The sequence below is a fragment of the Opisthorchis viverrini genome (genome assembly GCF_000715545.1).
Source record: "Opisthorchis viverrini unplaced genomic scaffold opera_v5_228, whole genome shotgun sequence".
NCBI lineage: Eukaryota > Metazoa > Platyhelminthes > Trematoda > Opisthorchiida > Opisthorchiidae > Opisthorchis > Opisthorchis viverrini.
Window position 1 is genome coordinate 377,745 of NW_008751882.1, and position 22,230 is coordinate 399,974.

The 22,230-nt window shown below is 44.9% G+C and overlaps 1 protein-coding gene across 1 annotated transcript in view; it reads right to left on the reverse strand.

Annotated features, from left to right (window-relative positions):
- Positions 1–2,198: 2,198 nt before the first annotated feature.
- The window catches only part of T265_08566 (hypothetical protein), a gene marked incomplete at both ends in the record, with an annotated part of 34,633 nt that continues 14,601 nt past the window's right edge, over positions 2,199–22,230 (reverse strand). Inside the window, 3 exons of the mRNA XM_009174411.1 lie at positions 2,199–2,413; positions 19,494–19,779; positions 21,745–22,005. Coding sequence (XP_009172675.1) covers positions 2,199–2,413; positions 19,494–19,779; positions 21,745–22,005 — 762 coding nt within the window. The remainder of the gene's footprint in view (positions 2,414–19,493; positions 19,780–21,744; positions 22,006–22,230) is intronic.

A 22,230-nucleotide genomic window follows, 5' to 3' on the forward strand; every position in this document is an offset into this window, starting at 1 on the left:
TAATGTACTACTCTGTTAGTACACATAAACCTTCTGATTTGTGTTATGGCTATCACCACCTGTGCACTAACAAATGACAGATTATCCCCAGCGTTACGCCTTGGAGGGAGAACTTACCGTGATGGACTGCCGGCGAATACCGACGTCAACTTAAGAGAACACATACTGCATCGTTGTAGCGAGGGGTAGAGCTCCTATTTGAAGCTTCTTGGATTCTGGATTGGAGATGTCTGTAGGTTGGATTGAAGCCCTTCCAGAAGGTACCCGTTGTTGGGAGGCTGCCTCTACTGAGAATGCGCTGGTCCTCTCGTTCTGGTTTCGTAACCATTAGAGTTCTAGAGAGGAATTGAGGCTAGAGAATATTTCGGGGAATTTAACCCGATAAATTCGAATAGTTCTTTTGAGACACTGGATAGGTCTAACCTGACAGGCTTGTAAAATGTTCTGTCAGAAAAGTGACGGTAATCTCTCCTGTGATCAACACAATGCAGACCCCATCCACCCCATCCGTATATCCCGTGATCAGAGACTTGACTCCTATGACCTTCGCCATTATACCTTGACTGGGCATATGCTGCCGATTAGAGGAAACCATAGTATCGTTTTTTACTTGCTTGTCCACTGTTTGTGGCTATCGGCAAGAGGTAAGCGGGCATTTCTGAACCCACAAGTTAAGGCCGAGTTTGCAAGAAGGTTGCTCTGGGCTACTCCAACGGAAGACATTTTTCATTGACAAACTGCAGTGATTGTTCGCCAACTCCACTACCTTACACTCAAGCACCCTAAGCTACGTTCAATGCAATCTCGCAGAACTGTATTCCGCTTTGTTTCTTCCAAGATGGAAATTGATTTTTTCCCGTACGTTTTCTGTTTGCGACGCACAAACCACCACGACGTCAAGTTTACCACATTTGAACTAATTACTTGGTCTTCTACGGAATCCATCTGTAAATCCTGATCAGACTAATTTCTCAGCCTGTTCGTTTTCCGGCAATCTGAGCCCACCTAAACAGATGCTGGCACATAATGCGGAATGAATGCAGGCGTCTGAAGCAAGAGATGTTCCGCATATACCTTCTTCATGGAGAATTTGAACCGTCAATCGGTTGCGTTCCGTGTTTTGCTTGACGTGATAAACCAGATGGTCGTTAAAACAGTATGCGTTTGTCCCGTTTCTGTCACACCAACCAGCTTTCTGAAAAGTCGTCACTCGAGAAGCCGGTCGATCCGAGATCACGTGATGTGAATTCCTTTGCTGAATGATGAGTGGCACTATATCTTGACTAAGTGAAATTCATACACCCCCGGTTATCAGCAGCTCATGGCCAGCTGCACAATGCTTCTTGGTTGTTTAACATAGACCGGAGCTCTTCTTAAAAATCCACGAACGGATGTGAATGGGTTTCGGCGTCCGAATTTGGTCATGGTCATTGATGTTTTGTGCCGACATGAGTGTTGCTCAGTATATGCAAACTGTGGAAAAGATTGTGATACAAAGGGTTTCAGCAGTAAAAGATCCGAATTTTCTCAATTTTGATTTCAAAATTACTTCATAAAGTGTGGTTTTTTCCGTGAAGGGGACGACTGGTTCCTTCCTTTCTTGTTTTGCTAAGCGTAAGGACTTATCTCACGCATCTGCTGTAAATCAAAGATGTTTGTTCGACACGTGGTGCGATGGAAAATGGCGTGACCACAGTCCCTGATCATTCCTTCTACGTGTCTACAGACCATTTGCAGACGAGGAACCCAAGGTTAGTATGTCACATGTGTACAGTGGTGTCATCCTTTTGCCGCAAAAGAGAAAGTTTTTGAGGTGGAGGTCTCGAAGTCTGGAGCGTTGTACCTACACACAGAAATGCAAGGATAAGCGTCAGTCGATGTAGCTGAGGTTGCATACCTCTGGTATCACCAAGCTTGCTGGTCTCTGCAAGCTGTCCAAGTGGATGTCTCCCGTTTTGAATACAGAGAGCTGCGCCGGAATGGTGCCAGAAATGGCCGTATACAGGATGGCAACCACCTGTGCACTGTATCACCAGTCCAGCATGTGACGCTGCTCATCAGTGCACTCTCGTCGTTAAACGGAGTCTCTAGATCAACAAGAGTTCATACCCGCTTCCATAAGCACTGGAAATCCGCCGAGTATTCCAACCATCAAAGGCGCTGAGGATTTGTATTCTTACAGCAAGTGGATCAGATCGTTAGAATTCGTCCGGTTGATGGTCTTGCTGAATCAGATGAGGATAGCAACCAGGTGAGAAACTCTGTATCCCATCTTCCTTTGACGGGAAGGTTGCACTGGAACGTGGGCTACAGGAACCACGCTTGACACCGATGAAAACAGTGTTGGTCTTCAAACGGCCTGGCTGGCGTTTCCGATCCACTACTCGGGCGAGTTGATCAATCATCAGGGTTACTAGTCAATAATTTAATGACAGTACTACTAATACTACTAATAACAATGATAATGTTTGTGGTAGTTATCTTCCACTCGTAATATGCAGTGTTCGTAGACAGCTGACACCGTCTAAAGGTAGTAGAGAACGATTGAATGCCTGCAGTCCGGACGCGAGATTAAGAACATGAACAAGGCAAAAACGAAACAATGGGCCCTAAACTGGAGTAATTGCATGGAAATAGGTGAGGTTACGGTAAGAAAAAAATGGGCTGATGGTCTGTGAAAACCTAAAAATTTAGATGGCAATGGGCAAATGTGGACAGAACATAATCCAGATTCTGGTTCAGGTTGCCGATAGCGGAAACCGACGTGGGCAGTGTCCGCATCGTTTATTGAGTCCACAGCACAGAAATTGAGATGAATCGGTCGCTGAACTTGGGGGTACGGATTTCCCTATGTTGGTTCTTGCGCTCGCGTGTCTCTCTTGGTTGGTTGGCGTCCTAACTACAACTTTTCCAATTTAAAAGGACACTACTTCAGGGCAGTAGGTACCTCCATCCCGAGATAAAGCTCAAGACAAATGATGTTGAGGATAAAAACACACATTCACGAGTGGATGTATGTGTCCCAGCAAGAGCTACGATTGCGCAGTTCTTTTACCATCCTGGTAAGCTTCACTCTTTGACCTCCAGGAGGGTATGTTCTGTTTTAAAAGACTGAAAACACACCAGGGCACAGAAATGTCAGATTGAAGTTTGGTAATGGTGTTGGTACCGCATTATCCCTCCAGCGTGCAAGGTCACTCAGGTAACCGGTGACTACTTCTCAGTTCCCTTGACGGTCAAACGTATGGTGTCGCCCATATGGTATGCAACGGGTTCCACAGGCATTGAGTACTTGCTACCCGTGTAAGTATGTATCCGTTCTTACAACTGCCCGTACAAAGGTGCTGGTACAGCTTTTAGTTAACTCCAGGTTGGAGCGTCTTCCCGGATAGTATTGGGATCCCGTGGGAGCAAAACGAATTCTCACGAGCCACTATAGGGACACAGGGCTTTATGAGGGCAAAAGTGTCGATGTGTCTTGTTTGCTCCACAAGGATATCCAGAGAGGTGAGAGGGACCTAAGACAAGGATGCTCCGCTTGTTGGTGAAGTATTACGTTGGAAGAGTGATTTTGATGTAGTCACGGCGCAAAAGGATGCCCCTACTACTCAATAATTTTTAGGAACTGAACGAAGGAGCAAAGGTGACGCATAATGAGGCAGTTAGGTTCCACGTCTGTGCACGGAATCAAATAAGCCTCAGCATCCCGACGTTCAGCACTTGCCTCACTTATGATCTCCATTATCCTGATAGACCTGTCAACTAGCGCCACATCTGTTGTCATGCGCTGTAGACCATTGTCTGATCCCTGCAACCTCTGAGTCGTGAGGTCTGTTCGCTTCTTGTGAACAGATTGTTAGGGAAAAACGTCGCTCCCCTAGAACTCTTCGTAGACAGTTTGGATCAGTACAGTATTTATCAGTCTATAGCATCAGCCATTTCCAGTAGTTTTAAATTGTTAAACGGGAAAGGTAATGTCAAAAAAGCTAACCAATCCTCCTAGCAGAATTATATGTATGCACGTGCGATCTGGTTCCAACGGCTACCGGTGTGACGGTGTATACTACCGATGAAACGCAGTCTGTGCTCTGATTTACCATTCACAAAAACGCCATGAAACCGTGCGAACATCACCAGTGGAAGCAGAAGCCACAGAGACAGTCACGAAAACCTGGGTGTAGGCTAGTTTTTTGGCAGGGTTACCCACAGGAGATAAGTGAAAAATTTCGCGTACTTCACAGAAAACCGAATTCGAACGTACGTGGCTAAAGGTGGACAGTGACAAGTTTTTGCAGACCAACAACCTCTATGCAACGTACGATGATTTATTGCTGTAACAAAAAGGACTTCATGGACAGAAACCGAATTCTCACCATATTTGTGGGATAGATTGCGTTGTTGCGGAACGAGGAATTATGAAGAAAAAAAGAAATAAATGACGGTGATAAAATTGGTTCTTTCGTTTAGCTACTGAAATACCATAAGTAGCTCACAGCTAATCATTCTGTTATTCCTACATCCGAGACAATTTATGGAGCCAGCTTGAAGACTGCCTGAAATTGTCGTATTCAGAATGACTTTATTTAAAGTTTAGACTTTATTTTCACTAATTCTTTAGAAAAAACAACTGCCAAGCCATTCATTTCGAAACAATCAAGAGGGAATGGGAGGTCATTCATATCTTCGCTGTCACGCCAGTCTTACGACGCATGTTCCTTAACACGACACGAGGCACGCAACAATATCAATATGCTTACCAAGCTTCTTGCTATGTTGATGAGTCTATGGGAACGAAAATACGATATCTAAGTTCCTTAAATCGTCCCTGGCACCGAAGATTTAGCAAAAATCACATATACAGCCTACGTCGGTGAGCCCGACGACCGGGAGGGTAGCAGTAAGGATGAATGAGGGTAGGCGTGTGGTGTTCTGTACCCTCCTTTTGCCTCCAATATAACATTAGGCACTTCGCCAAATGCCCAAACTTTTTTTGAATACGCGAAGCCACAAAATGCGCGCTTGCAGCTGTCATTCGCGGGTTTCATGTGCTTACTCTGGTATCAAAACATTTCAGACTATCTTCGAAGCTCATTACATGTGAGAGCTGTTCAGAAGAAGACCCCTGGACAACCGCGAATGGCTTATTGTTTTTTCGCTGAACTGGGCTAACGACGCACTATTTTAAAGGGAACAATTATTAGTGAGTCTGTTCCATCTGACCTCTTTATTATTGTATGCTAAATCTAGCGTTATTATTTTTATTTCTCTGCCACAAACTCCTGGTATAGTAGCTTTTTGGGTAGCCAGACCATTACAAGCAGACGGACATTTTTTCGAGCAGTTTAGAGTCATGTGTAAAGGCGCGCGGACTATGTTTTATACATCAGGAAGTATTAATAAGTTCATTGTCCTTAAACTAAGCGAATCTTTTATCCCAAGGCCGAATTTAGAATCAAGTGATGAATACAGCCAAACTACTGTTTGAAGTCAGTCCGTGTAATTTATTCCGCGAACCTAACAATAAATGGCAATGTGCAAACGAACTTTCTTAAAATACGCACAAAATATAACAGTGAGGGATTTCTACCCCATTTCCAGGGGTCTGAGAACCTAAATCGATGAGCTATCAATTGGCCGAGCTAGGTTCTTAGAGCAGAGGGGCGTCTGAGCTCCTATCAACCACCTCCTGGCACGGTTCACGGAAGATTTCACCCGCGAAGTAAGTGATGTGCCCTTGGCGGTGCTGCTGGCCAAGTGTCCAACACATCCGCCTCTAAATTGATGTGGCGTAGGTGAATAATTTTTCATTACGAAACTCTGTGAACGTTATGTTCTATTTCCGTTCATAACGCCACTTAACAAACATTTGATTGGCAGGCCCAATGCAAAGTGTAAACGAGCTGACGATGGACTTTTTCGCGATAATCTACCAGAAACGATAAACCGATTGCCACAGTCCACAACGCGCTAGAGACACACGCCTTTGTTTTGTTTCCTCTCGCTAAAGAACACAATGTGAATAATACTTATCTGTGTTTAAAAAATCGCACGGAGTAACAACAATCAGCGGTCCTGGTCTTGTTTAAAACGAACAGTCTTCTAATAAATGACATTAATAAAGCCGTTGCAGTGCAAGTTAGCGAAATCTGACTAAAACCAGGATGCATAGGATTAAAATGCACCTGCGGATGCCCCAACAGCTTTCCTGTCGCACTAGAAGAATGTGCCAGAAGAAATTGGATACCATCTTCACCTAACCAAGTACCACGCGAAGTTGACTGGTCTCTGACTACCTAGCGAGAATGCGGGAACGTTTGGGTAATTTTAGCGACATCCGGCTCAAAGATGGAACCATGGCATGAAGCACAGCAGCTTTTCGACATCTTAGAAACGGATTTTTTTAGAATTTTATAACGCCAGAAGGGATATTTACTGAAAAAAGTTGGTTATTGTTGTGCCATCCCTCGTTGGGAAGCTGGCACAGAATTTCGCTCGCAGGAACCTTCGATGGAACATGGAAGCCCAACACTGAGTTTGAAAGGCAGGGAGGTCTGATTAAACCGTTTGTGACCGAGGTGTGACTTAGGATCTTTGCTTCGCCATCAATTTCATAGACTTCGGCAAAAAAGCACTAACTCCCGCTTTTTCAGATACCCCATAGTCGGTATGTGGGACTTTTGCTCATCTTAGGATTTTGAACTCAGCAGATCAGTCGTCTGTCATTTTACCACGCAAGCCTCAGCGTGACCCACGAGACACTGATAGTCTCATGTTTAGGACTGAAGGCTTCTGTCCTGTTGACCGAGCAACTATGGTCAGGTTCCCCGACATTCTAGTACCATATCGGAAACGTCCTATACCAAGATTACCGAGAATCCTGTAAGCTTTGTCAGTGAACACATGTTTGTGTCTGAGTAGCTAGTTCTAACCACAGAGTCGAGATGAGAGTTGATGTCCCCCAAAAAACCCCAGAATCATCACGCGAATGAGGTCGACGCACAACTCAGAGATTACACAATTTACAGCTGGATAAGAACAGGTAGCCGGCTATATTCTTAATTCAACTGAAAACCAAGGAGGGAATTTCGGGTTGTGCCAGCTCACTTTAGGAGAGAGTTAAATTTGTGCGCGCGACATATTTCAAAGGAAGGATTTTCCAAACTGAGTAAACCGCACGGCTGTAGCAGTCGTTGAGCCCTAAAAAAGGCGAATTCCTCAAACTGCTTACGGCTATCACAACTGACCTGCAAGACTTCGAAGCCTTTTCGATGTCATTCTTAGTGAGGATCTTGGCGTAAATTCTTTTCTTCTGTTCTTACTGTGTACATCGGGAATCCTTCTATGCTGTCCGTTATACATCCATACTCCCTTTTGGTTTTAAATCGAGTGTAAGTGAGTCAGTGTGAGCTTTGGGCAGGCGTCCTGCGTCCTACCTACCTAATTATGCAGAATCTCATCTAGAACTCGCACCTCCTACCTCGGTGCATAAACGCCCGTGTACTTCCACAATTTGATGTTCGCACAGGTTTAAACATGGCGATTTGCATTCGTAGTACCGCCTGTGTTGAAAACCTTCGTTTGAACGCTTCGACGTCTGGGGTTCCGCGCGTAACTCAACATTGCCTACCTGACTACTGGAATCAATCAGTGCTTGGCTACAACGCATGACCTCACTTAAACACAGATTGTAAGAGGGCAACGTAAATGCTTTGCACGCATCCGCATGCATAATTTTCATTTTTTCACAGCGCCTTTGCAGCATGAAAGTAATGGCTTCTTTTAGTATGCTAAACGGAAGGCCAGACCACTACACCTCCAAAAACTGTGTTGTGCAGAGATTTAGTTGGCCAGCTCATTCAGTCTGTTAAGTCTGACGAGCATAGCACATTCGCACGTTATTCAACTGTCCACCTTGGTAAAATGTATGTGGGATACCTTGTGGATGGTATCCGTTATTCGAAAGACGCCGCAGGTCATACTAGGCTGGGACTCGATTTCGTGGTTTGGCGGAATTCGATTCATGTACAAGCCCAACTGAAGCAAATGATTAGCTGGTCCACGTCACGTGATCCATAGCATGACACATGACCACTCCATATGAAGCCTAGCTGTTTGGCAGAGGTTTTCACCAACGGAACCCCGGGTCTCGATTGTCAAGTGGGATAGGCTTGGGCGCAGGTACCCGTTGGTTCGCCGTTCAAACCCCGGCGACGTCGTTCGACTTCTATTCGACCTTCCCCGTTACCACGTTTGTTTGTAGGACAATACGGCTTTTGCCGAGTCATATGTAGCATAAAATATGATTAACTAAAATGAAATCAACTTGATGTTTGGAGTGCAAAAGTTTTGCATATGTATACATATCCAAGACTATAGCTGAGTTTGAACAGGGATTTCCGAAAGCGCAAATACCGATTTCCTGCCGATCATCAATTGGAAGAATTGGTATGGGTGGTCAGAAACGGGTTGTGTAAAGGTAAGTGGATAAGTTTTGTGATGTTAAGTTTACTTATTTCATTTTATACACGTAAAATTGTAAATATTCCACGCGGATAAGCAGAGATCTTCTGGAACAAATTGTTCAAATTGTTTAACGCTATTTTCTTGCTTGCACTGACAGTCCATCTTTTCTTAGATTATGCACTTTAAAAATTGAATCCGTTTTTTTCCTGGCTTGTGTAAAAATGCAACTTGAACGCGCGCAATTCCTTCCTTGTGCACAATTAACCAATCGGAATGCTGGCTTGTGCGTGAATCGCATGCCAGGTTTGGCTTTTGGAGTGGGAAGTCGATCCATGCATAAGCCATACTGAAGCAAACGATTGGCTGGTGCTAGTCACGTGATCCACACCAAGACATACAACCACTCTATACGAAGCCCAGTTGTTTAGCAGACGATTGCACCAATGGCCGCTCCTGGCTCGCTGGCCGAGCGAGGTCTGCTTGGGAACGGACCCTGTGGTTCACGGTTCAAGTTCGGGCGACGTCACCCGAATTCTTTTCGACTTCCAGGTTAGCATGTTACTTCATAGGATGCTACCGCTTTTGCTGAGTTATACATAACATAAAAATATGAGTAACTAAGGTGAAAACAAATTATTCTTCAGAGTGGGAAGTCTTAAATATTTATACATGTCCATGACTATAATTAAGTTCGAATCGAGATCTCCGAAAACACAACCGTCGAGTTCCTTTCAAGCTTTTATTGGAAGAAGTGATGTGGGTTGTGAGAACAAGGTTGTGTGAAGAAAGGCAGGTCGATAGATGCGTTAAGGTACGTGGATACCTTCTGTGATGTTAAGATTTCTTATTTAATAAACGTCCTATTGCACATATTTCACGCATAGAAGCAGAGGTCTTCTGCAATACATTATTAAAATTGTTTCATGCTATCTGCTCGCTTGCACTGACAATCCATCTTTCCTTGGTTCATGCACTTCAAACAGTTAACCCTTTTTTTCTGCGCTTGTGCATAAATGCAGTTTGAACGCGCGCGCTTCCTGGCTTGTGCACGACCAACCAATCAGAATGCTGGCTTGTGCATGAACCGCATACCCATAGAATGCTGATCACATGCGAATCTGTGGCGTTCATTGACCGTGAAAGTCCTCTCAACTAAACAAAACCTATGGGCAACATTTGAAACGGGCAACTATATTAGACCAAATTCTCGCGCGACTCTCAACCTCAAATACCCTAGAGTTCCGGTTAAATCAATTTTGGTTTACTTCTGGTGAGCGGCTTATTTTGTGTTAGTGGTCCCACTATTTGTTTTGGATTTCCTATCTCACCTTGCAATCGCGTGCTGCTGCAGTGGTCTGGCTACCCAAAAATTAATTTACCAGGTGTGTGGCAAATAAATAAAAATAATAACCCTAGATTAATTATCCAATAATAGGGAGATCAGATGGAACAGACTTACTAGTAATCGTTCCCTTTAAAATACTGCGTCGTTGGCCCGGTTCAGCGAATAAACATATAATAGATTCAGAAGATAGTCTGAAATGCTTTGATACCAGAGTTAGCACATGATACCCGCGATTGGCCGCTGTAAGCGCGAGCGAAACCAGAAGAGCGAGTCAAAGCACGCGACCACGTTTGTATTGCGTGAAATTGTACAAATGCGCGTTTTTGTAGTTTTTGGTATTCAAACAAAAAACAATTCTGCAACTGACGGAATACATAATGTTATAATGCAGGAAAAACAAAGGTACAAAACACCACACCGTCACACCATAGCTAGACAGCCCGAAATAAAAACGGCTAAATTTATATTGATCGTTGCGGATTCCCTGCTCATCCTTAAGTAGTTTACATGCATGCTGTAATCCATGTGGTCAGAAGCTCCACAGAAATTAATAGGTAGAGGATATCAATGAACAGTCTATCAACAGTATTGTTCAGGTGTTTTAATTTGGCGGTCTTAGAAAGCGTAAGTTATTTGCTCATGAGAATTTGTGTGATAGGCTTTTGCTCCCCCTTTTCAGCCTTTTGCTGGGGCTATCATCCGGTGTAGTTGTACGGCAGATGGACTAACCAAGTTCAACCCAAACTGCCTGCCGCAATATCTCGGTTTTAAATGTCTTTTATATACAGACAATTTAATGACACCGAAGGAATAAGAAGCTTATCACATTTAATAGGTTCGGGAGTGTCTACATGCCTGGACCCCCTGGATGCGTCACAGTAACTAAGACAAGTGCGGTCTTCTTGTCTCGTATCATCCCAAAAATCTGGAAGCATACGACATCCTGTTGTCTTTGGAAGAGCGCAATTTCAGGATTTCGCATGTCATCAGCTTCAAAAGAATGGTAAGTCTGAAATGTAGGTTTTGCCAATTAAGACGTTGATGTGGCCGTCCAAATTTACTTGGTCAGAAGGAGCCATGAATCTCCCATTCGATAGCACTGACGCATGTTAAACTAACTTCAGACTATGGAGAACCGGAGGTTTTTCTCATAAAAAGTAGAATTTTCCCGCTGATGCAAATCCAAAGCCTCAGAATGAAATGTGCTGTGGGCTTGTGGAAGGTCCCTTATCCTGGGGAATATGATGGAGTCGCATTCTTTCATCAATGGGGTAGCATATCTGAATAAGTCATTAAGCACTGCATGAACCTCAAGGAATGTTTAAAAGGCTCTTTTCAGTAACTAATGGATCTTTCATATCTTAAACTGCGTGATTTTAAGAGACCGTAGTCAGTGCCGCCAAAATCATCGTCAAAATAGGGTGCTATTAAATAAAATCTATGCATACCAGGCCAGATCTCGATCAGAAAAATGGATCAGACATCCTGCGGACTCCAGGGACATTATTGCGGAGAGATCTCTTTATGTTAATGGAGTGCGACAGGAATAGAAAAATCCATATGAAACAGCCTAGATCTGTTCGACTTACAAGTGATTAACCAATCAGTGGCTACCAGTGACCACACAAAAAGCTCCTCGCGACTCTAAAAGACAAATATTTACTACTAGCGCCCATTGATTATTTGGTCATTCCCCACTCCATGGGGCTGATAGGAGTGGCTCAGTTACTGGGGACCCATAAGCGGGCCTTCACTTTCACCCTCGTAATATGGCACTACCGCAGCCAAGTTGCAACTTCCTGCCCTGCTTAGCCCCTTGTCAGGTTTATCCGAGTTAATACCCGCCTTGTTAATTAACAGTCTACTGTTTATACTTAGGCATAATCAAACCCCTCCGAGGAGACTACGTGCCAGAACTAAAAACTGCCGCCAATCTCTGACTGAAGAAGATTGCAGCGGTGGTCCCCAAAAGGTAATCACACTTCTAGACTTCTTAACCCAGCACCCCATCTGTTAGCCCACCTCCCCCAAATCACACACTATCACTTTGGCTGTTTTCCAGTGCATCGTTACAAGGTAGCACTATGTGGTCACTCAGTGGTATACTAATTAAGCTGGTTTATTAAATTTTGTATGATATTGTGCTAAATTGCATTCGTGGTGCAAGTCAGTTTGTGTGTCTAATTTCTGAAGTAAAATAAATATTATCTCTCGACTTGTGGGTAGCAAACCAGTCAGGGTGGCGCAGATAGCTCCAATTCAAGCAATAACACAATAGAAGGGAAGGCAATACTGTGGACACATGCATGTTGTGGGTGAGAAAATTTAACGTGTGAAAAAAATAACAAAATTGGGTGGGCGAGAACACAACTGTGAAAAGGGGTTGGCCGATTAGAAGTTAAACTGAAAAACGTTGCTAACACTGGGTGAACCTGAACAGCTGAGTCGTTGACTGAGTTCATGGAAAGCGCAAATAGAGGCGGAAAAGCTAAGTTATTCTCGATGGGGTTATTCTCAGCTTGCTTCCAAAAGTTGAGGTGCATAGTGAAGCTGGATAAAACTATTGGTTCAGTTGCTGATTTTAGAGGTATGAAAATTCCAGGGAGTGATGTTTTCCTAACGCTTGGGACCAAGTTGCCTCTATGACAAATCACTGCATTTGTGTGCAGAGTAAGCTGAGTGTGCGGCAGGGCACCGTGCTAGGTACATTCAAAGCTGATCGAATCAAAGAGCTTGCTTTTTTGGTTGCTCAGTAAACGCCGAAAGTTGCTTCGTTTCCACGGGGGCAAAAGACGGCTACATAGCTTATTTGAAAGCACGAGGAGAAAATTTGAAGGCGTTCTGTTAAGCTGGGTATAAAGATGTAGTGTCATTTTTGCCTTGATGTCCTTTGGTGTCAGAAAAGCTCGCAAAGGCTCATATGTTTGTGTTTGCTGGATAAACGATGAGCAGTTCTGTGACCAGTTGACCTTAAGTTGGCCGATGGGATCAACACCGTTAAGTCAGGCCAACGCAAAACCACAGGTATCACTGTCCAGTAAAACGAGATGGATAGTGGCCAAAAGGAGCTTTTGGAGCAGTTTCTGCTGAAGGTTAATAGTTGGGAAGGAGACTAAAGCGGATAACATTGGGGTGGCTTTGGTCTGTGTGCATGGGCGACTTTGGGAGCGTGGTGTCCAATGGTAGAAAGAAATAAGGCCCATCACTACCACTGAAGTGATTGCAGACTACCAAATGAGCCCATTTGGGGATAAAGCTGTGTTGACTGACCCAGGGATCACGGACTATCTTGGGTTCCTAGTGTCACCGGCATGAAACGAAGCATAACAAGTTATATTCTGCCAAGCGGGCATGCAGCACCACCATGGTAGCGACCAGTAAGCTAGCAGTGTTGATAGAAATGATGCCTCTTGGTCTCTACTGGGCAACGGTTGACGAATGGACGAAAAGCCAAGCCAAGATTAGGCACCTGGTTTGGAGGACTAACCAGTAGAATAACTTTTAGTGACTTCTAGAAGGTGTGACAACCAACGCAAGGTGCCAGGTTCCAGAGTTCTAGAGTCAACTTCCGTCTAGCAGAGCTCCGGTTAGCGTAAGGGGAGTAAAAAGATAAGAAATGTCGATCGTGGGAGAAGATTTTGGAATCCTCGTGGGGAATTCTTCTTGCAAGTGATGCCGTTCTGTGCCAAAAGGCCTCGAAGCACCGTACAGCCGTTTCATTTTTATTAGAGCACATCAGCGAAATGCAACCGTCGAAACCACAAGCAGTCGCTAATCCCGCGAACTGCCAGTTAGGAGCTTTCAAACCCCATCGGTGGACCGCAAGCAACTGATAATTAGAGCGAATAACTGGCAGTTGGTCAGAAAACAGCGTCCGTCGTCCTTTTCTTAAAGGAAACTACTCACAAGTTTGCTGCAAACTCTTCGATAGCCCACGACCGGTTTCGCCCTTCTTGGGGCTCATCAAGTAGGCGCAGTCTGTCGTCTTTTACTCATACAAACCACTGACAGGAAAATTATGATAGAGGTTAAAATCCTGGGCCAGTGAGCAAAAACTGTAGGAGAAAAGCCGTAATAGTAAGACTGGCTGTAATAACCCAATATTAATACGATAGAAGAGGGAAGTTGGTAGTAAGTTTATAAATCGCGTGTCAGCGGGCCACTGTTGACAGTTCCAAATCCCGAACGGTTCATTGCCAGAAAACGGTGAACACTAGTATGAGGCAAGACTATTGCAGGAATAGAAATTTCTTGTTAGCTGCATTCGTATGTAGCTACTAATGGTCATTAACGGGGGCTAGAAGAGAGGGAAAAGTGCGTCCGTCATTTTCGATGGACCAAGTGGACCTGGCGTTCTGCAACTGCAAATGATACAGAAGCCGGTGTCAATTTAATGATCCGTGTGGTAAACCAGCGTGGTAAAGGCCAAAATGTCGCTTACCCTTATCTCATATTTCGGGGCCTACCGAGTTTATTACCCTGCCGGAACGAGCCGATGTCAGGAGCCACAGGATCAACAACGGCGGTATTTTATATATTTCTAGTAGTAAATGTTAGCTTCGGAATCACCGGCGAGAGACACCCACCAGTGCTATTGTTTGGGTGGCCGACGATTGAGAGCACCATCTGCAAGAGAGTAAGCGGCCAATCAGGTTTGATTGCGGCCTGTACAGTAACAATCCGCTCCAGATACCGGATATTTTACCCGGCCGAGGAGAACGCAAGACCAGTAAAATGGCTCAAGCAGTCCGAACAAACATCAGTCAAGCGGTAGCTAAAATGGCTGGCAATTGGGACGGATTTAGCCACTGGGGTGTGGAGGGTAAAGACATCTAGAGCTTTGCAGTAAGGCTAAACGAAGACAGAACGTTTAGATGCAACGTACCTTCAGCTGGATAGGCATTATTCGTATTTGTGGCCGAATGAAACCTTGAGCCATACACGAGTTATATTTACTGCGCATCATCAGAGAAAACTTTTGTGTGCAAGATTGCATGATCAGACAGTGTACCGTGGATTAGGAGAGTAGAAACTCAACCTCTTTGGTTGTTATGAGTCTGGACATAGAACCATGTGATGAACAAAGTTAAAAACGCAAGCCAGAGATAAAAATTTGTTTAAAATAATGAGACATATCTCTTGGGTATTGGAGCTGAGGCCTAAACTAAAGAGAAAACAGGAAGAACGAAGGTGGACGTGGAATGAACATAGAGAGTACAGCATTAGTGTTTTGGTGCGAAATTTGCTTTTGATAAATAAAATGCAGATGCATTTGCGGTAGGCGCGCCAACCGTTCAAAAGTGAGTTGGGAGCTGGCAGCTACTAGTCAAAAATCCTCGAGAGAAAGAGGCCGCTTAAATGTGCGCGACGGAAATACGTGAATGTGCTAAGATGGGATAACGGGATATCAGTAAGATTGCGCATCGCAAATGGATTTAAACGCTCTTTTGAGAAGCTTATCCGATGTGAGCTGTTGCCTGGAGGGCGATTTAACTTTCTTAGCAGAATAGTGAAAGCTAAAGACGTTTCAAAAGCCTGTTTCATAGAATAATTTCAGATACGAGAGGGGAGCTTTTGTCAGGCCTGGTTTAGTGTGCTGTCCAGGAGTTGATAAACAAACTTGTTATTGTCATCGTTAGACGATAAAGGATTTTCGTCAAAACATTGTTAGATAGGTCAACTAAAGAAGGCACAAAAGAAGCCAAAAAATTAATCTTGGTTATTATGTGAGACGTCGGAAGAAAGCTCAGGGTGGGCGTCAGTAATGAAAGCACATTGGTAGACCGGCCCCTGAAGAAGCCTTTTTTCAACCTTAATAGTCTCATTCTCATCCATTAGTGATTCAGCTTAACTCGGGTCGCAACGGCGGTCTGACGATACAAACTGCATCGGAAAAGAAGGTTTGCTAAATAAGCACCACACGTTCTCGACATACCTATGACAATCCAGGTGATACCCTGGATGAAACTCGGGGCTAGTCTCTAGAGCGCTTTGCAAACCGTTTAAAGTTTGAAACCAAACGTGCGTCTCAGTGAAATTACAGAAGAATGATACCAGTGAGCTTGAGTGCGTTGATCACTTGGCACCAAGCACGCTTGAGAAAAAGCTAAGAGCACGAGTATTCCCGAAGCACTCTCTCCTAATACTGAAGGGGTAGGAACTGACTGTCCGTTAAGTATGATTGGTCCATGGTGAAGCAGTAATCGATAAGAGAGGACCCGACATCTTGGAAAAGCAGAAAGAATGGAGTTGGAGGACAAGAAAGATGATGTGTTAGGATCATTCTGAATGTTGGATAAATAACAAGCAGGGCCACTGGTCCAGCCGTATGTATGCCGTCTCGACATCGTTAGATAATGGAGAAGGGGAGCCATGAGCATCAAGTCTTTGATGTTACTGATGGCTGGCGAATAAGCCCACTCTGGATAACTTCGTTGATGATAAAGAGTGGTGAGGAGGGAGCAGTGTCCGAAAAACTCGGATGCTCAGGGTGAAGCGAGTAACCAATAACTCTGGGTTGTGGTTTATCACGAGAACACCCTTGTGATTGGTCAAATTTTTCACCTGTGGCTCCCCGGAGTGGACATTAAAGTCTTCATTGCCATGAACCATTTGTAAACTTGCAGCTAATGGAAGTGTTTCGGGGACTGGTGACTGTTTCTCTTACACGTGCTTTCTGTCCTGGTACTGTCCAACTCATGTAATAAACAACAGAACAACCAGTCTGCCCATATGCATCTGATTTAGGTAACCACACCACCACTCTGGTTGCTTATGCCGGCTTTTACCAGATCCCTTGTTTTGTAACATCGTATGTTAACAAACCCAACCCCTGAGCGCGATCCTATTAAGTATAAATCCATCTATATCCTATTCCATTTAATCACTTGTCATCACCCTAATCGCGGCAGACGTCAAGTTTCCTTCTATCTCTATTAATGCATATTATTTCAATCGATGTCTCCTCAAACTCACCGTGATTTACCAAACACATCCAGTCGCCTCATCTTCCTGAGCTTCGAACTTCTGCAGTGCCCGGTTTGGACAATCTGTTTGGCTGTTGTACACTTCACCTGGCCTGTGATCTACAAACACAGGATCCTCAAACAAACCCAAAAACATTGCGATCCCATATCGGCTTTTCTCTGCCATGTTTCCCCGGCCAGCCTGAAATGAATTCAGCTGCCCAATGAATTGCACACCCCAGCCCAATCACCTTAAATGTGACATATGTTACCAGCTGTCCAAAAACCGAAGCATGTAACGCCAATGACGGTACGGCCCTGCCATACCCAGTTTGATAGCGCAATCGCAACTAAAATTTCAAGGTCAGGTGTTGTAGAAAATTTTGTGAATTCTAGCCCATCCATAGGTCTTTAACCAGTTTTTTATACTGGATAACTACTTTGACGGTGGTCTCCAAATTAGCTGCGATCACAAAGGTCAAACAGTTCTCCCTTCTCCAGTAGGCCTAGTCATTGCTAGCCCCGATTCGTCGATCGCGTTTTATCATCATCTACATAGTCGTCCCTGCCAAAGTTCCGGCACTGTCCCACGCTTTCAAAGTCCTAATTAAACTACCATCCGACATAGGTATCTTAGATTGAGTGTGACCCTTGTAATACGATCCATAGTTTTCCTACTACCCTAGAATTCCCTCAACTGTATTCCACGAAAGCAATTATGCCTCAACCTGCCACAAAGTTTCTCATTATGACACTGCACCCACCTTCATCCTCAAAGCGGTTGCTAGACCCTGAAGTCCCGTCAGCTCCCCCCTCAGCATGCTTAAAGTAGCTGCTTAGAGCCGGAAGATCCAGCTCCCACCCCCCTCAGGTTCTGAGACCGGCAAAGACGGTATTTCAAGCAACCTCAGATTGTTCAGTTGTACTAACTGATATATCTTTGCCTCCTCAACCTGGCAACACTTCCTTCTCCGCTACCAGTAGGTCTCGAGATCCCGAATGACCTGGAAAATCTCAGAACACGTGTGCACCAGATGGAGAATAGAATGTCCTCCCTCCGAACCATACAGTCGATTGCATACCTTTTACATCCCGACGCAACATGCAATCCAACCAACTTAGAAAAAGCTTCAATTCTTGACACGCTTGCTTCTGAGATTTATCAACGCATCGAATGCCGGCAATAAATCCTTATATTGAATGCACCTGATAGAATTCCGCATGAGCATACCAAAACTGCCGTCCTGACTGCATGTGGCATGCAGGACACCATATACGCAGCCCGACGGCTCCGGAAGTCGAAACCGTCCATGTGCTGCCCAGTTTCAATGCAATTCTGGGATGAAAAGAGTACCGCGCGTCCGCTAACAGCTTAGCCTCTTCTCTGCTCCACCACAAAATTCCAAACCTTAAAAATTAAGTCCGCCCGTATTCGAATGCAAAGGCAGCTTACCAAAAAGGTACCTCAACATTTTGCCCCAACAACCGCCAGTGCTTCCGTGGACGCTCCCAAGGTATCCCTAAGCTCTGAGTGCTCATTGATTACTCCAATCATTGAATCTACAACAAACCATTCAGTAGCGTCTAGCCTCGTAACCCTACAGAACCCCGAGTCCCCAACTGCCCCTGCAAATGGACTCTGTTTCACCATCCGTAAAAACTGCATTTACCCCCACCAGCCCAGTAGAACTCTCTCCTGGTACTGAAATGACTGACAGGGCACATCCCCCAGCCAAAGCAGTGACTACACCAGACGTTGACAGCACTCGTTCTTATCACCCCATAATTACATGACAAAGACACCTAACCACACGTACCGTGATCTTGGTGAAACCTCACACCCGCATATACCGACTGCCAGCCCAGGCCCTTAAGTGCCTGCACCATCCTACACACCCACTTCCGTCTCAACTGTAGACCATTTTCGGACGAAACCCATCCCCCCAAAACCACCGCCACTTTCTGCACCATACAACTCTCCACATCTCCTACCGATGCCACTGATTCCCCGCTCCTCCCAACCCACAAACGCTCCCAACCTCATACCGGCATTTACGACTATACCCTATCCCATAATAAACTTTATGCTCTACCTTCTCCCGTGGATTCAAACCTACTTCAGCCACCAGTCAGCCCACTGCCCCAGTTGTGTATACACCTCGACCTATTCCGAACACATGCTTGGCCAACTCTACTCCTACCTCCCCTACCCATTTCCCCTAGTACGGAACTCCACCGTAAACGAAGTTGCCAAATCCCTAAATAGTATGGTGTGCTCATCAACGGATCTATCAGTGATGCTGTTTAACCCCCGATCACTGCTGCCAGAAGTCCATACACTCCGTACGATTATTGCTGTTGCGCAACCAAGTCCGATTTGTGTGACAGAAACATGGCTCTCAGTTGAAACTCTAGACACGACAGTCTCAATCCCTGGTTATAATATTCACCGCTCTGACATGAGGAACTAAAGGGGTGAAGGCTGTGCCATCTACTGCAAATCGGAACTTCGTGTAACCCACATTGATGATTCCAGCCTAGAAGGGATTCCAGAGGCTATCTGGATCTCCATAGAACAGACCAAACGACCCGTTTTAGTAGGCTGTATCTATCTAACGCTGCCCCCTTCCCCGCTTCTATAACTGACTTGCTCCGTATCACCTCCACAGCACGCGCCCGTCCTCATTCGTCTAAATTTGTGCCGGGTGATTTTAACCTACCGGATATTTCCTGGTCTCGACGCCAGCGGCTAGAAGCACAATGTATTTTTCTGCAAAACCCCTGCGGCCGAAATAGAAACTTTAACGTCAAAATGTTCACTTCTTTGCATATGTGCGTAGACTGAAAACCCCCCTCATCTGTCGTCATTTTATTACGATTTGTTTTAATCGATGTCATTTGAAAATTATTGGCGCACATTCGGCTTTGAACTTCGTCTGCCATGGCTTCGGAAGTGGCTGCGATCACGCGACTTGCGGCGTCATCCCTATTCTGATTGGTTAAAATCTGTATGGCGGGAACATTAAAAAATGACAACATGGAGGATTTGCGGCTTATGATTGACCCACTCAATCGAAGCAGAAAATTATAATGTGGTTGTATCTTTTAAAAGTTTACATCGTTAACAGATTCGCTAATGTGATGAACGCAAAGATTAATCGATTACCGGTAGTTTAGGATAGCTCGGTTGTAAAAAGTGTTATCTTACATTTTGTTACTAAAGTTATCTGTATCTCCAAAGGAAGATGTTATTTGGGATTACTGGCGGTAGCAAAAAGTAATTGGTCAGAACAGGATGGATTTAGCAGCTGACCCTGGTGTATCGACCGTTTGCACTCAGCATCGTTCACAAGTTATGAAACCGTTATTCGTCCGAATGAAAGAAACAGCCTACGTGCTATTGTCTATGTTCCTGTCAATGAACGCCTTGAAGGCCATGTATCATTGGTATTGTGTTCGGTGACTAAGGCACCCGATTTATTCATTGACTGCCCTAGATGCAATACCCGGTGTGTTCATGGACAGTCCTAACTTTGGTTTATAATGACAAAACAACCGGCGCGTCGTTTGGAGCTTATGGATCAACGATAGCGTCTGTGGTTGAGCTAGAGCTGCAGCTCTGGCGCAACCGGTGGCTAGCGTAACACGCCACCCCTGTTTGCCACCTTTGTGCACCGATGCCCACGGTCGGCGTATTTACCGAGGGGTCACCTATTTTCTATTTCTGATCACCCCTTAACGTGAAGTATCGTTGTGGCATGAAGAAGGGTTTACCAATCATCTGAGCAAACAGAATAGTTTAAGCAATTGTTGACGCATTTAGTGAGCAATGTACGCTAAGCTTGGAACACCACTATTGCCATAAACTTCTGATGCGACTGTTGACGACACCTATCAGCCATACCTAAAGCAACAGCAACTTATGTCACAACTGTGGGTTTTGAACCTTGAAACTCAGTTGTGGCTGGAAATCATTCCTTCCGTTTTCGTTGGCGACTACATACTATGTGACAGCAGACGGTGCGCCCGTCATAGAATCTTCGGACTGAATAATATTTGTCGATTGCGTAACTAGTAACACCGTGACATGAAACACCCATGAAGCCTAATAAGTGTTTCAGGCACAGTTAGGCTGCCGGCCTATTGTAAATAATGCTAGACGCATGTCCTAGGGATTTCGGGACCACCCTGAGGCTATAGACGAAACCGGAAAATTGCGCCCCCTTTTCTCATCTACGCAAGCTGGTCTTCAACTCAAGGCCTGAATGCCCTGGTTGCCGTGACGCTTGCGCTGTCGGGAAGTATGAAACCAATTTTAGGAAAACATAATTTAACTGTGACTGATTGCAAGCACATAACAGAATCATTAAAAATGTGTTCCACAGTTGTGCCTGGAAAGTAAATGGGAGAAGAATTAGTGCAAGGCAACGGAATGGAAACGACCAAAGCCCCGTTCGCCCAGCTTGCGGAACGCATGCATACTAGTTACCACTACTCTACCGCATTGAGGAGGGATTTTACGGAAGAAAAAACCCACTAACCACCTACACCTGCATTAGCACTAGTAGAAAAAACCCACTAACCACCTACACCTGCATGTGGTAGCACTAGTGCTAGGTTGAATCTGCGTGAATTACATCACCATACAAACCACGCAGACGGACGGAAGTAAAAGAACATTCAAACTCCCATCACCACAGACAGCCATGGGTCCAAATGGGCGCAGCGCATCCCGGATACCCTGCAGATCATGTACAGGATAGTTCAAGTGGCGCATTTTGTCGTGCACATCTTCACCGGTCATGTCTGTTCAATAGTTTTTCCGGACATAGTCTCGGATTTCCATGGATGACTTAAAACATCGCAACAATCCCAACACAAACAACAATCAAACGTACGCAGGTCATTCTGTTCGCCCGAGGATACATCCTGTGGACCTACAAGATATTATGCCACATTTAACCATCTTACTTGACAACAATCCACTTTATGAGGTACTCCGCTCAGGAAAATGGGCCGTATCGTCGTTAAAACCGTGCTGGCGGCGTTCCACATGGCGTGGGCACCCGGACCGCAAACGGAGCAAGCGAGAAATGACCATTTGTAGCCCGGCACCAGTTTATATACCATTCTGACTTTGGCCTTCACACACCAGTAGCCCGGTCCAGACGGCAAGTCGCCGACTCTGGAAGTGGATTTCGTTGAGAAATTTGTGGGTGTATCGTTTTCATCCTTCATGGCATTTGAGAAGACATTAAATGAATACACGAAGGATAATTTTGTGATATTTGTGCGTTCATCCAGTAATCGAAGCACCAACACTATTTTGCGTTACGAATGGGTGTACTACAAATGCAGCAGGCGCCCTCCAAGAAAGAAAAAACTGTCAAAGTTTCTGTACGATCGGCTCCCAGTCAATGGACGCCTAACCGAAGACGAGTTGGGCACATGCAAAGC